General features: G+C 33.4%; 1 protein-coding gene across 1 annotated transcript in view; it reads left to right on the plus strand.

Moving 5' to 3' along the window:
• Positions 1 to 14,294, plus strand: part of LOC309631906 (protein piccolo-like) — a 101,926-nt gene that overhangs the window by 45,297 nt on the left and 42,335 nt on the right. The window contains exons 7-8 of the mRNA XM_082398780.1: positions 6,791 to 6,932; positions 10,967 to 11,040. Of these exons, the coding sequence (XP_082254906.1) occupies positions 6,791 to 6,932; positions 10,967 to 11,040 (216 nt within the window). The remainder of the gene's footprint in view (positions 1 to 6,790; positions 6,933 to 10,966; positions 11,041 to 14,294) is intronic.

The following is a 14,294-nucleotide window of genomic DNA, read 5'->3' on the forward strand; positions in this document are numbered from 1 at the left end:
ATGATTTAAAGCTTTACCAACCTTTCCCAGGACATAGAAAATAGAGGCATCGCATCTTCATCTCCCTCTCTGAAAGAAGCTACTATGTGAATAATATGGAATATCTTGAGGGACATATTTTGATTTTTATAAGTTTGTTATAACTTTCTGATATATATAATTATTTTTTCTGAGTGACCAAGCCCAGTGTTAGTGTTAATTTCATCCTCAACGACCCTGGGAGAGAGGTAATATAATCACCAATAATTTTTCATTTAAAAAATATTTCAATGGCATCCTTCCTTTCACTGACCCCATGCAAGGGTTTACAAATGACTGATATATTGTATAAATCAGAGTTGTCTATTTTAAATACTTTTATTTGTGAAAACTTGTAATTTGGAAGTATGTGAACACTCCTACAAATAGTTGTGTTGAAGCTACCTATGCCATTTTTCTAGTGTCTTCCTTTAAATTTTTCCAAATTGGATAATGAATATACTGAAGTAAATTCAGAAATAAAGTATATTAAATTTCTAAAGTCCTTGTAAGATGCAACACGCCTTCTTTTTTTTTTTTTTAAGGAATTCCTTTATTTTTATTATTTATTTATTTATTTATTTATTTTTGGCTTTGTTGGGTCTTCGTTTCTGTGCAAGGGCTTTCTCTAGTTGCAGCAAGCGGGGGCCACTCTTCATCGCGGTGCGCGGGCCTCTCACTATCGCGGCCTCTCTTGTTGCAGAGCACAAGCTCCAGACGCGCAGGCTCAGTAGGTGTGGCTCACGGGCCTAGTTGCTCCGCAGCATGTGGGATCTTCCCAGATCAGGGCTCGAACCCGTGTCCCCTGCATTGGCAGGCAGATTCTCAACCACTGCGCCAGCAGGGAAGCCCAACACCCCTTCTTAATACCCCTGGATGATAGTAGAAAACCTAAAAATGTTATTTCACATAATTCAAGGGGAAACCTACCAACAGTACTGGTAACAGTGGAAACCAAAAGTTGACATTTTTCAGGGCTACATCCAAATCCAATCAACAAATGAGATAAAACTGTAAAATCTCTTTAGTAAATATAACAACTAAAACAACAGCAATAATAAAAGGTAGATAGATAGATAAATAGAAAGAATGAAAGGTAAAGGAGATAAAGTAGAAAAGGTCACTAAAGTTAATACCAGCTAAATTAAACTAACTAAAGAACCAAAAAAAGCATGCTATAAGTATATAATTTCTAAAATAACCAAGTAGTTATTTCAGTTCCATCATTATACTATTGGAATAAACGAAAGAATTATTGATTGATTTCTCTTAATTTCAAGCAGTTGCTCCTAAAATCCTATACATTGTATCTATGAAGATAATACTAATACTGCATCAACCAAGTAATATGGGAAATTACAGGTTACCTACATAATAAATTACTCCTGAAATATTTGGAAATACCTTTGAGCTAGACCAAAGATATAAAACCAATGGAAGTGAAGCTTCATACATTCCAAGCACTGAATTCTAAGGTAGGCAACCTCTCTTAATTTGAGACAATTCAATATGATAGAAAAGTGGATGAGCACTTTTTAGTTTTGATTTGTGACCTGGAACAAGTCACTTAAACTTTCCAGGGCTTAGTTTTTCTATAAGCAAGATGATGGTTCTGGAACAGGTTATCTTTAGAGTCCTTACCAGCTTTTAATTTCCATGATTCCACAATTATAAAATCATCTACAATTCTGATCCGAGACTTTGCGCATGGTGCTGCCATCGCGTGGTAGGCACAGTGATAGTTCTGCATTTTTAAAGTATGTATATATGGTAGAGGGGAAAAATCAACAGAGCAAACTAATTGAAGACAGATGTGCAGTTAAAGAGACACTACCAGGTTTAATTAAGTTTAGCCACAGAGGTGTAATAAAACAAAATGTTTTCTAACCACCTAGCAGCCACAGAAAATGAAGAGGTCAAAGAATAATTTAAAACAGATTGAATTGCCTCACAGAAAATAAAATTTGTTTACCTGAAATGCCCCCTCAATAACTGAGTCACAGAATGATTCAACACGCTAGTATTTATTCTTCTAGCATATAGGGACCCTCTCTATAAGAGTGGACTTCTTGCATCACATATTTGTATGGTACATTCTTTTTTCTAGTTGGTACTTAATAGTACAAATAAAAATTCAAAAAGAAAGTAGGCCCCCCAAAATGTAACTCTTTAGGAAAATGGCTCCAAACATGTTTTTCATTATTAAATCTCAATTCTAATGTAAAATAAATATTTTCATATGTAATACACAGGTGCATAATACATGATTTCTGAAATTCTGATTTCAAGATTTGGAAAAATAAAGCAGATAGAATATTTTTAAATTGTTAATTTTGAAATCATAAAATTATGGAAAGCCATATTTAGTTTTAATGTTTTAAAATAATATTTTCTACAAGAACATAGAAAGAGAGACATTACACTGAAATTTAAACCGGAGCTCACCACCTGTCTGTATACCAAGAGGTGCAATCAGCCTAAGTACTAGTATCTGTATTAGCACCATCTAGTGCCTCCCATGGAATGTTACCATACAAATTATTTTGTCACTTCAATTTAGAAATATATATATAATATTCATGGTCTGTTATGAATTTTTTTAATTCATAAGTCTCTGCTCTCCCATGTTTCATGTATTATCATTAAATATTTCTTTCAGTCAAACCAGTTTTGAGGGAATTGGGATAACAGAATATCTGGTTGAGTGATCACATTTTTATATACACTATGACAGATTAAAGTTGAATCTCTGATTTTAAAAGCTACCAATAAAAACTAGGTTACCCAAAATTTCATTGACAAAGAACGTGGGGTTAAAAAAAAAAACCTATATTGTGGCATCTTTGATGAGATTTTTTTGATTTGTATCAACAGAACTGGATTAAAAATGAAAAATCTACTAAATCACTCAGATGTTTTAAGTTGTTTGGTTAAAGGAAAGAATTATTAATATGTTATTATTATAATTTTACTGTCAATTTATTAAATATTGCTTAAGCATAGTCCCAGGATTAAGCTTTTAAGAAGGCTACCATGGAGCAAACATAGGTAGGCTCTGTTTCCAATAGCCACATGAATGTGACAACTACAATTAAAGATAGAAAGTGACAATTGCCATAAAAGACAAAAATTATGTGCTATGAGAGTCTAGGTATAGAAGTTCACTTCTGATTGTAAAGATGAGGAAACTGTATGAAGCAGGTTCTATCTGAGCTGAGCCTTTCCAGATGAGTATAATTTAGATATGAGAAAGTGACAGGGTCAGAGGAGGGTATAACAAAACTGGAAAGAAGAGGCTTGGCTAGAGCTCAGGAGAAAAAAAGCCAAACCATAGGGATTCAGAGTGAGTGGTCTGAATGGGCTTCAATGAAGGGTATACAAAGGAAAATTATGGGAGGTACATATGGAAAGGAGCAGACGATAAAGGACTTCAAGAGGCAAACTAAAGAATTTGACTGAAATCATGAGATGTCTTGAAATTGCATATGATCTGGCCTCCAATATTAAATCCTAAAAGCACTTTATTCATTAAGAAGTTCGCAGTAATACAGATTTAGTTCAGTTTAATTGAGTTGATGGTTTCTTATGTGGGGGCCGATTCAATTAGAAGAAATTAGCAAATAGACATGTTGTTTCAAGTAACTGAAAAAGAACTTTTAAAATATTTGGACTCTTAGCACCAGCTTATCAAAACCTCATCATTTCTGTATTTTTAATCTCATTTTATGCTATGTATATATAGCCCTGTACAGGGAAGATCCACTCTGCATTTTAGTTTAAGTCATTTTCAGAAACTAAATGTCAGGTTATCTATCTCTACGCTTACATACCAGGTTAAGTATAAAAAAATTCAGTCATGCACCAGATGTTTTGAGATAATGCCAAATATCTAGACTCATTTGAATTATTCACCTAACCGTCGAAAATTTCTTTAGATTCAACATTACATGTAATTTTGTTTTGCAAAGATGTTAAGGTAGACTTAGACTTATTCTGAAATATGTATATGTTCCCTATATTTAGTTTTCTTTCTTGTAATATTTCTTATAAACTATTACTTGTTTGCATTTAAAATATTGACAACACTTGCACAGGTTTTCCAAATGAAATTTCTATTCACCTAGGCAGTATGACAAAACTGGCTTTCCTTAAATTTATTTCTATCCTTGTTCCTTTTCTATTATTATATTGTTTTACATTCTGTTCACATTTCTCAAATTTCCCAGAAGAGGAATAGAACTAGAAATTGCATCAGGTAAAATCAAAGTTTGCAAAAGAAAAGATTGGATATTTTGATATGTAAATAAGAAGACATCATTTCTATAATGTGGATATTTTGATATATTGTAAGATTGCTCTGGGATAAAAAAAAGTTTTAAATTAGTAAACATAAATTGATTTTAAAATTAATGTCTGTTAATTAAGGTTTGTCTTTGAAAATGGTAAATTGAGATTTTTCAGTTGATGAAATTAAATTTTTACATTCAATATCATACTAAAAATTATTAACAATCTAGTAGGTTGGATTATATAATGACAATCAAAAGGTATGATAGCTTTTCCTTGTTTACAATCAGTTGACTTATCTGACTCATTATGTGGTTGGTTATACAGTTTAATCTTCTTTATAATGTTCATAATTTTATATCAGTCATATTACCTTTACATTTTTTAACTTATCCTTTTAAAAGATCTTTAACACTAAATACGTCAGCTGGGTTTCTTCTACATAAGTTGAAGAAAATATTAAACAAACATTATGACTATTATTCTTTTCCTGGAAATCTAGTCCTATGAGTTACTCTTAATTCACTGGTGACTGGCTATTTAACAGGATTCAGACCCTTTTCTAACTAGCTATTCCCAATTTATAGATACCTGATATATAACAAATTATCAAACATTTCTTCCTTCTCTATTCTGGGAAAGGAATCCTACTATCACTGGAATAGATAGTATGAAAATTTCTGGTGGCTTTAGAGAAACTGCTAGTTCAGAAATAGAAGGGAAGAAGTGAGGAAAAGCTAAAGCCTTTGCAAGACTTGATCCTGGCTAATCTGATGGAGAGTTTCCTCCCCTCAGATGATTTCCCTCACAGTATCTACGCTTTTCACTTTATTTGGGTATATTGGTTAAAACTCCACCGGATTGTCATTGTGTTTTTATACATTTCCTTAAGAAAAATATTGATAATTTAGAATCATTAAATGATTATCAACTCTTTACCCAGTTGTGTGGATCTGTCCAACTGCTTGAGAAACACCTGAGTGAACAGGAGGAGAGTATTTATGGAGGAGAGAGACTCTTAAGTACTTTGCAGCCTAGAATACACCTAGAATTAGAAGAGAATCAAGATGAATTCATTGTCCGGGACTAGGTGCGCTGTTCAGTGAGGAACAGCCATTGACAATAAAGCCCTGAAGAAGAGCTTGGGGGTACAGCAAATTAAATCACAAGACAAAGAAGAGTGAGTTACTGAGTTCCTGTTTTATCTCACTCCTCATAATCACAGTCTTATGAGGGGGGCTTTACTGACCCCATTATTTTCAAATGAGGAAACTGAGACCACCTAGAGTTAACTTCAGCAGGAGTTGGGATTCAAAACCAGATCCGTGTGATCAGACCTCATGCTCTTAAACTCTGACCATGTGGCAGAAGACAAACGACAATTTCAAAAATTTGCCTAGAGAATCTCCACTCCCACAGAAAAAGAGCAAACACTTGCCTTTTTTTTTTTTTAGTTATTTCTGAGGTATACATTTTAAAGTTAATAACGAATTATGATTTATAACATTATACCAGAACATATAAGATTTTTAGAAATTTCATGTAATGTCTGAAACATTTATGTTAACATATTTCCATACAAATAACCCAAAGAAAGTTTAGTATTAGTTGTTTTTTTTGTTTTTTTTTTTATCCTGCAGGTTCTTATTAGTCATCAATTTTATACACATCAGTGTATACATGTCAATCCCAATCGCCTACACTTGCCTTCTTTTCATTCCTTTTGCAACAGAATTTCCTCCCAAATCTCTAATCTAGAACTCTGCTAACAATATTACCATTCTCTTACTGCATAATTTATAACACAAATTCATAACTCTTCTATGGGAATATGGATTCTTATATATAAAAAATCAAACTCATGGGTTATTTAAAACAAGTCCCTGTCATAAACTAGGACATGCCTAAGGGGAAACAAATATCTTTAAATTTAAAAACCTGCTGGAGGTAGTTGGTAGAGCTACATACAAACAAGTCCAGGATTTTCAGTCATTTCCTGAAATTACCTATTCTATTTTGCATCTTCACTTCTCAGGAGAAAAACAAATTACTGGTTATTAATATGGGAAATAATTAAGCAATTTTCACATATTCTATCATTTCTATCTACCCAAGTCTTCCTAAATTCCTTTCTCCATGAAATAGCCACAATTCTTATTTGTTTGCCATATCGTTATTGCAATACTCTATAAAGAAATCACAAGTAATAATAATACTATTTAACTCAGTCTAAAAATCTGATGGTTGATTCCTAGAAGTTAATTTTTTTTTCTTTTATATCCAACAAAAACAATCAAGGGCTTTAGTGTTGCCACTGAGAGTTACTGGTTAAGGAAAAGAAAATGAAAGGCAGGTTAAGAGATGTGGAGTTCTTGCTAGAGCTGTTTCTTTACACAGGTAAATGAAGAAAACATAAATATGCATTCGGAGATCAATGGGAGGTTCATTGATTGACTGTGGTGTTGACTCTTCCCACACCATGCAGCCAAACCCACCAATCACCGGCCTGCAGAAAGCTCCGTGTCCACTGGCTCCTCGGGCAGCAGCTTTGGCAGTGGGTATAGCGTGGACAGTGAAGGAAGCAGCAGCACTGCAGGGGACACTAATCTATTTCCTATTCCAAGGATGTAAGTGGTGGTTTTTTTTCCCCCCCCACTGGAAAGTTAACAGCCTCATGAGTAAGCTTTACTTAACATTGAAAAGGAAATAACTAGATAATTATCCAAGTCTGAGTCAGTGTCCCTGAAGCTCTTCAACTGTTTATGCCTATGTAGAAAATAGACTGTTCAGGAAAGATTGGATTAATTTAGTGAATTCTAAGCATGAATGCTGGTCACCACCAGGACTACCTAATCAGTGCATTCTGTATTTAATAGAAAAACTGCTAAAATAATAATAGCTTAGCTATGCCTGAATCAAGTTCAGCAGCAGTAATGCATGGATGCTTTAATCGCATAATGCATAGATGAATTGATTTTGAATCAGGAGATATTTAAACATATTTAAAGAACTCATATATCACATTTGAAATAGCACATTGGGCTACTCATATAGACTTTTCAACTATAAATTCCTCTACCATTAAAATGGAAGGTTTTGAAGTGGATCCATATTTTCTAGAACAAATAACAAGCAGTACATAGGTCCCCAAATAGATACTCTTGGAATAAAGTTAATTTATAATACGTTAAGCGTCGAGAAAATCATATTGCAAATAAAATGCAAAACTAAAGCAGACTGTATTTAAAATGTGTTAGAATGGGTTTAGTCATATTGGTGGCAAAATCTAGCAGCATCCAAGATAAATCCAAGATAAATATGTTATCTCTATTCCAATATCAAAATCTAAACTTCCTGACTTTCTCCAGTAACTAGTTTTCTAAGTTTTCAAAAACACCATTGGGCCATGCAACTCCAGGATCTAGCCCAGGGTGAGCCCAGCCTGCTGCCTGGTTTTGTAAGGTCTGTGAAGAACTAAAAATGGCTTTTGCATTTTTAAATGTTTCCCCAAAACCCAGAAGAATAGCATTTTGTGACACATGATAATTACATGAATTTGAAATTTCAGTGTCCATGTATTAACTTTTATTGGAACACGGCCATACCAGTTTGCTGATGTGTTGCCTAATGTTGTCTGTGCTCTAGGGGCAGACTTGTATAATTACAACAGGGACCATTCAGATCATTCACTGTCTGGCCCTTTGCAAAGTGAGTTTGAAGATCCCTGGCCTGGGCCCTTGTTAGAGGGTCTTTTTCATTATCTCTGTTAAGTGAAACCATCTCTGGGAGTGGAACTTCTATTTCTCCTTGTTTTAATATCACGGTTTTTTATGAACCATTCCTTTTGATCCCCAGAATAGTTCTAATATTTAGATAATGGCTCAAGTTTATAAAAGCAAAATAATGGGGAAAATGGATTTGTAAGGTGAAAAATGTGTTTATTTTGTGATTTTTTGGGTTACATTTTTCCTACTTAAATTGACTAATTATTGGATTATCTGTCTATTTTTTTTGAGACCTAGGCTGTGGATTCAATGGAGTTATTTGTATTTAATCAGTTCTTTTTTTATTGGCAGTTATTTCTAAAAGGAGTGTGATCTCATTAGTCCGCAGACTCTGATGATCCAATTTAACTGAAGAGAATTTCTACAAATTCATTACATTCCTCTCTCTCCAAGCTGTGAATATCATATAAATTTGTAAAGGTTTTGCACCACACATCACTTACTATCCTTCCAATTTATCTGTACCTTTCAAAATATATAATCTAACACTGATGATAAAGTTATAACTTTCAGAGCGTAAAATACATTATTTCCTCAATATCTGAATGTCTGAAGTGGAAGTAGATTGGTTTTTTTACATACAAACCACATTTCAATTTTGCTTTTTCCCATTTTCTTGTTTCTCTTGTAAATCAAAAGCTTTTAAAACTGCGTAGGAGGCTTTTGTTTTTTGCCATATGAGCCCAAAGAAAATTTGCTTTTCTAAAGCATTACAGGATATAAGTAAAAAGCAGTATTTGGTGGTTCTTTTCTATCTCTCTTTGTATCTAACACAGTTTTGCTTGGGCTAGCATAAGTGTTCAATAACTATTTGGTGATTGTTTAACAAAGATAAATTATAACCTGTGCAGTCAGAATGTTCTGAGATGAAGATTATTTATTGGGAATTCAGAAAAACTGCATCCTTTATGACCCACAGTTACATTTCCTTTGTACTTCATTTAGCTTCACAGTGCAGCAAGTTTTCTGTATAATCTTAGAAATGCACCTAATACACATTTTGGCTAAATGCCAAATGTTAAAATCAGTTTTCATTAGAAGCAAATACTGCAGCTGAATAGCATCATTAAAATGTGAAATGTAGGCCTCAAGATCAAATAAAAATTATCAAAAAAATTTTTTATTACAATTACTAAAAATTATACTTATTTTGTTAAAGTTTGGCATAGTATAGGATAGTAATTTTTCAGTACTCTCATCTACTCGATTAGCACTACTAAAATGATCCTCACTTTCAATTGAGTTTGGCTCAGTAACAAGATGTGTTTTGGCCCGCTCTGCTTGTATAGTATACTGCTAGAGGTGAGATTGCTACTAAGTTATTAAGCTTTCTCCATGTCTAATCCTGGCAGACAAAGTTAATTTTTTTTAATTTATCAACCCTTTGTCTTGAATCTCGTTGAAGTAATTACACAAATTGAAGTTTTGTGCATTGCTTAATCAAGATTTTTTGTATATATTCAGATGCAAACTATATATAATTATATATATAATTTATAACATTTCTTCATGCACTTTATCCTTCACATAATCACTAAATAAAAATTTGTGTTTAAAACTTTGACCTAGAATTGTCGTCTTGGAACAATGTAATGGCTTTCAAGATAAAATGATTTTTGAATTTACATCAGTTCCTCTTTCATTATGTGCAGAAGCATTTCAGTAGAATGATGAGAGGATCTTTAGAGCAGTTTTCAAGTAAGATCTAATTGGAGTCTTAAGAAATAAGTATGGTTACATTTTCATCTGGTTGGGCAAACTAAATATTTTTGTAAGAGTAAGAATGAATTGTTAGTAAATACTGCTATGTTTGAATTATTGTCTAGCAAGTATAGTATCAAGACATTCCTCTGTTCAAGCACCATTTCTAACACTTAAGCATTTTTATTCCATCTTTTTAGAACATCTTATATAACTACATATAAAGGCAACTTCCAAATCTTTTGTACGCCATGTAGCTTTTTCTCTGAAGAAATAAGAAGTGACCTATAATCTTTTGGCTCTTACGTTATCAATATTCTGAACCCACAGTGCTCAGAGTATAATGAAATCTTCATCTGTTTGGCCTTCCAAGAAGTTTAACGCTGAAATTAAAAATGGTTTGCAGCCTTTGGCTGAATTCTAAAGCTGTTATGTACATATCTACCTATTAGTACTTTATATTTATTGAATATTACGATGTTTCAGACACTATGCTAAGCACTTACATACATTTTCCATGTGATTTTCCCATAACCAAATGGTAGCTCATGTTACTATCCTTAAATTACAATAGAAGAAATAGTCTTCACCAGATTAAAAGATTTACCTTACATGACGTATAGCATAAAGTAGCAAAGCCAGAAGTAGAAACCAAGCTGTATGACTTCAAAAGCCAATGTGCTACACACAGCTGAAAATACAGGATGGATCTGAAAGAAATAATAATCCATGTAATTACAATATTATATTTATAAATTATTCAATTCAACATTTCCCTTCTCACCAAAGGATCTATACAACTCATCATAACAAAGTGTGAAGATATAAAAAACCCTTCTCCTTCTTGAGTTAAAAATGGCAGGAAAAAAAAAAAAACCAATTCTAAAACAAAATTTAAAGATTTCATGATGGTCATGTCTTTGATAAATGAGTCCATGAACAGGACACTGAATTTTGAGGTACTATGTTTGGACTAAATAGGAATGATAAACAAATTTCCACTTTAAAATTAACATGATATAGAGTGATTTATTGTGTTTGTACAACATTTGCCATTCAAGTAATTTGTTGCAGGTCTGAATATATGATGTCATTCTATTTTTGCAAACTTGGACTCCTCATTTGCATTTAGGATTATAATTGAATATATAAACTTTTATTTCCTTTTTAAACAGAGGAAAGATGGGGCAGAATGGGCAAGAGACTATAAAACAGCCAGGAGTAGGCGTAGGACTAGCAGACACTGAAGGTAAGTTACAGTTTACAATACACTGGATTTTGGTTGTATCTGTATGCTATACTGTTTGCTTTGTTTTTGTTTTAATATGAATGTTAATTTCTAAGTACTAATACCAGAAGCACTAGGAAATAAGTCACCATTATCCATATGATCTATTAAATTAGAATGACTTTGTCACTTCATTTAACATTCATATTTAACATTTAAGCACTTTGGGAAACTACAAATTTTAAAGGGAAAGAAGAATGAGGATTACAGAACGAAACTTGAAGACTTTCTCAGGGAAAAAAATATCTTGAAATTTAAAAAAATGTTTTCGTTTAAAATACTATACAAATAGAAAATCATGAAACCTCATTTAAGTCAATGGCAAGCCTTAAAAATGTGGAACTAAGAAGAAACTAATGGTGTAAAAATCTTTTTATAGAAAAAATAATGACTGAACTAACTTCTAAAGTGAAAACTTAATTTGAAATTAAACTTTGTTTTATTAAATAGTATTATAAATGTATTACAAAATGAAAAAAAAAATCCTTTTCTTCCACACATAATCAGTATCTCTAAGATGCACAATGACTTATCCTTCGTTTAAAAAAATGTTTAACTAATGTTTTGATAAGATCTGATAGCACTGGTATCCATCATAACTTACACTCTCAAGAATTTTAACTATTCTAAGTACTTAACACTATTCTAATTACTGTTCACATATTATCTCATTTAATTCTTACAATTACCTATGAAGGTACTTGGTTTTACATGAAAAGAAACTGAAGTGCAAACATCATACAAGGTAAGAGCAAGTGATTGAATCCAGGAAAATGACGCCAAATCACACGCTATTAAAAAGAATGATTAATGGCATGGTACCATATGGACATTCGATGGGGAAATAGGAAACCCAGATTTAAGGTTCAAATCTTGTCTTGACTGGTGACCTGATCTTTCTGTCTTTAGAAACCTGATCTGAAAAATGCTGGGTCTAAGTGATGCTTAAGTTTCCTAGTGGACTTAAGTAGATATCACATATTTCTGGTTCTACTAAAAAATTTTCTTAGAACTCATTCAAAGACTGTGCTTCCTCTACTTGTTGCCATGGTCCCACAGTCCCATCCTCAATCCACCATTCCTTTTACCCATCTTCCTTCTGCATAAACTCATCAACTCTTGTCTACATGTTGATTGCCATCCAAGCTCACTGGAATTCAGACTCAGATGTCCACCAGGCATTTGTGCCGAACCAAGAAAATAAAGACCATATTAAAAATATATGTATTTAAAAAATAGGACATTTATGACTGGCAATTATTATATACGCGTGGAAGATGCTGAGAAACCCAGCAGGGGGTAGGGAGGTAGCAGAAGAAAGCTACTGTCCCTAAAGGCTGGAGGACAGGGAGAGCTGAAACCAAGATAAGCCTGTCTGCTGGGATCAGGAGGTAAGGAAGAGACACAACAAAAGATAGAAATATATATTGAGATAGACAAGGATGGGGAGAAATATCCCAGTTTCTCCCTTCCTCCCCTTCTCCAGTCTCTGCCAGGGCCTGGTCAAATCAGCTGGAAGCCAACTAACAGGGGAGCCTGGAAAACATGCTAGGGAGCAGCTCTTTTGAAAGCAGGGCAGAGAAAGACCAAAGATGCATCCAAGGGCGCACAGGCATAGGGCTGGTACAATACTTTACCTGGAAATTCCATAGATGCATCAAACTACATATGCCCTGAATTCAGTTTTTCCTCTTTCTCCTCCTATACTTGTCTATCACTCACAAAATCTGTACCTATTTACACCGTAATTTTCATATTGTGTTATCATTGTTCTTTGACTTAAATTTACCGATTTCTATGCCTGTCTCCTTCATAAGGCTGAACAACTCTCAGACCAGAGCTATGATTTATTCATCTTGGTGTCCCAGCACTTAGCAGAAAGCCTTGCCCATAAAGTTGCTTCAAGAATGTTTAAGTGAATGAATAAACAATATAATCTTATATTAAGGTAATGGCCATTGATTTTCATCTGACTCTATACTTCATGTATACAGAGAAGCAATTCATGGGCGCTTTTTCCCAAAAGTTTTAGCTACTTAACTTCATCATTCTCTTAACCTTGAAGTTTATAAATAAAATTATTTTAGTATAGATGTTAACATTTGAAAAGAATAGAAACTGTTCATCCTAATGCTGCCTTCTTATTTCCTATCAGTCCCACACAAAACATGCTTGTTTTCCAAGAAGAAGCCAGTCATAGGCTGCTTTATATTTTATTTAAACTTATGAGTCAATGGGTTTATATTTTAGTGAACTGACCCTTATCAACAGTTAATCTCAGATTAGTTACTGAGCAGAGGGGTGGGAGTTGAGGATGGGAACCATATGGAATATGTAATGTAATGTGAGTCATGCCCTTTTGGCAGCAATATTTTGGACAAGTTACTTTTGACTGAGTTACTTATGACATTTTGACAATAAGCAAATTTACAAGTAACGCATTTATGTGAAGTTATGAGTAGTTCTATAAGAGATACATAAGAGATTGCTAATAATACGAAAAAGAAAACTGTAATAAATATTAAACCTTTATAGGAAAGTTGTACTTCAAAATCCAGCAGGTATACCCTGGACCAGCTACACGGATATTCTGGCCTCAGAGAGGCTGCCAGTGGGCTAGCAGTGCCCTGGCTGCAGCAGGGTCCCTGCCCCCACGTGAACAGTAGCATACAACAGAGAGGGGTATCTCAGTTAGGCCTAGCCACGTGCCAGAGTCAGAAAGCATCCATGTCTAGCAACAAACAAAAAAGTACCACGTGAAGTACTGTGATGATTAAAGTCCCAAGTGAAGAAATTTTACTTAGATACCAAGTAAATATACATTATACTTGTAGGAGCTTTAAAATGGAACACAAAATTTCTCCATTTATTTAGTCGAGTCTTCAAAATCTATGAAAAAATTCTTTTTCATTTTCACCTTTCTTTGCTTTTCTGTATTATTTTTCACAGGGTGTAGTGTGTACACTTACAATTAATGCACTAGAAAGTCCCCTCCTTTGAAATAGTATAACAAAAACACAAAACAAATTGGTACTGATCATATCAAAGGAAATAGCTAAATTAGGAGACAAAATACTTGGTATAGATTCATTTTATAAATCATTTCATTAAGACCTTTTCACTATGCTCTTCATGTAATAAAATTTTCATATCGTTAGTAAATTTTAAAAAGAAATCTAAAAAAAAAAGAAATTAAAAAAAAAAGAAATCTAAAA

Source organism: Balaenoptera borealis, assembly GCF_965194805.1.
Source record: "Balaenoptera borealis genome assembly, chromosome: 7".
NCBI classification, from domain to species: Eukaryota; Metazoa; Chordata; class Mammalia; order Artiodactyla; family Balaenopteridae; genus Balaenoptera; species Balaenoptera borealis.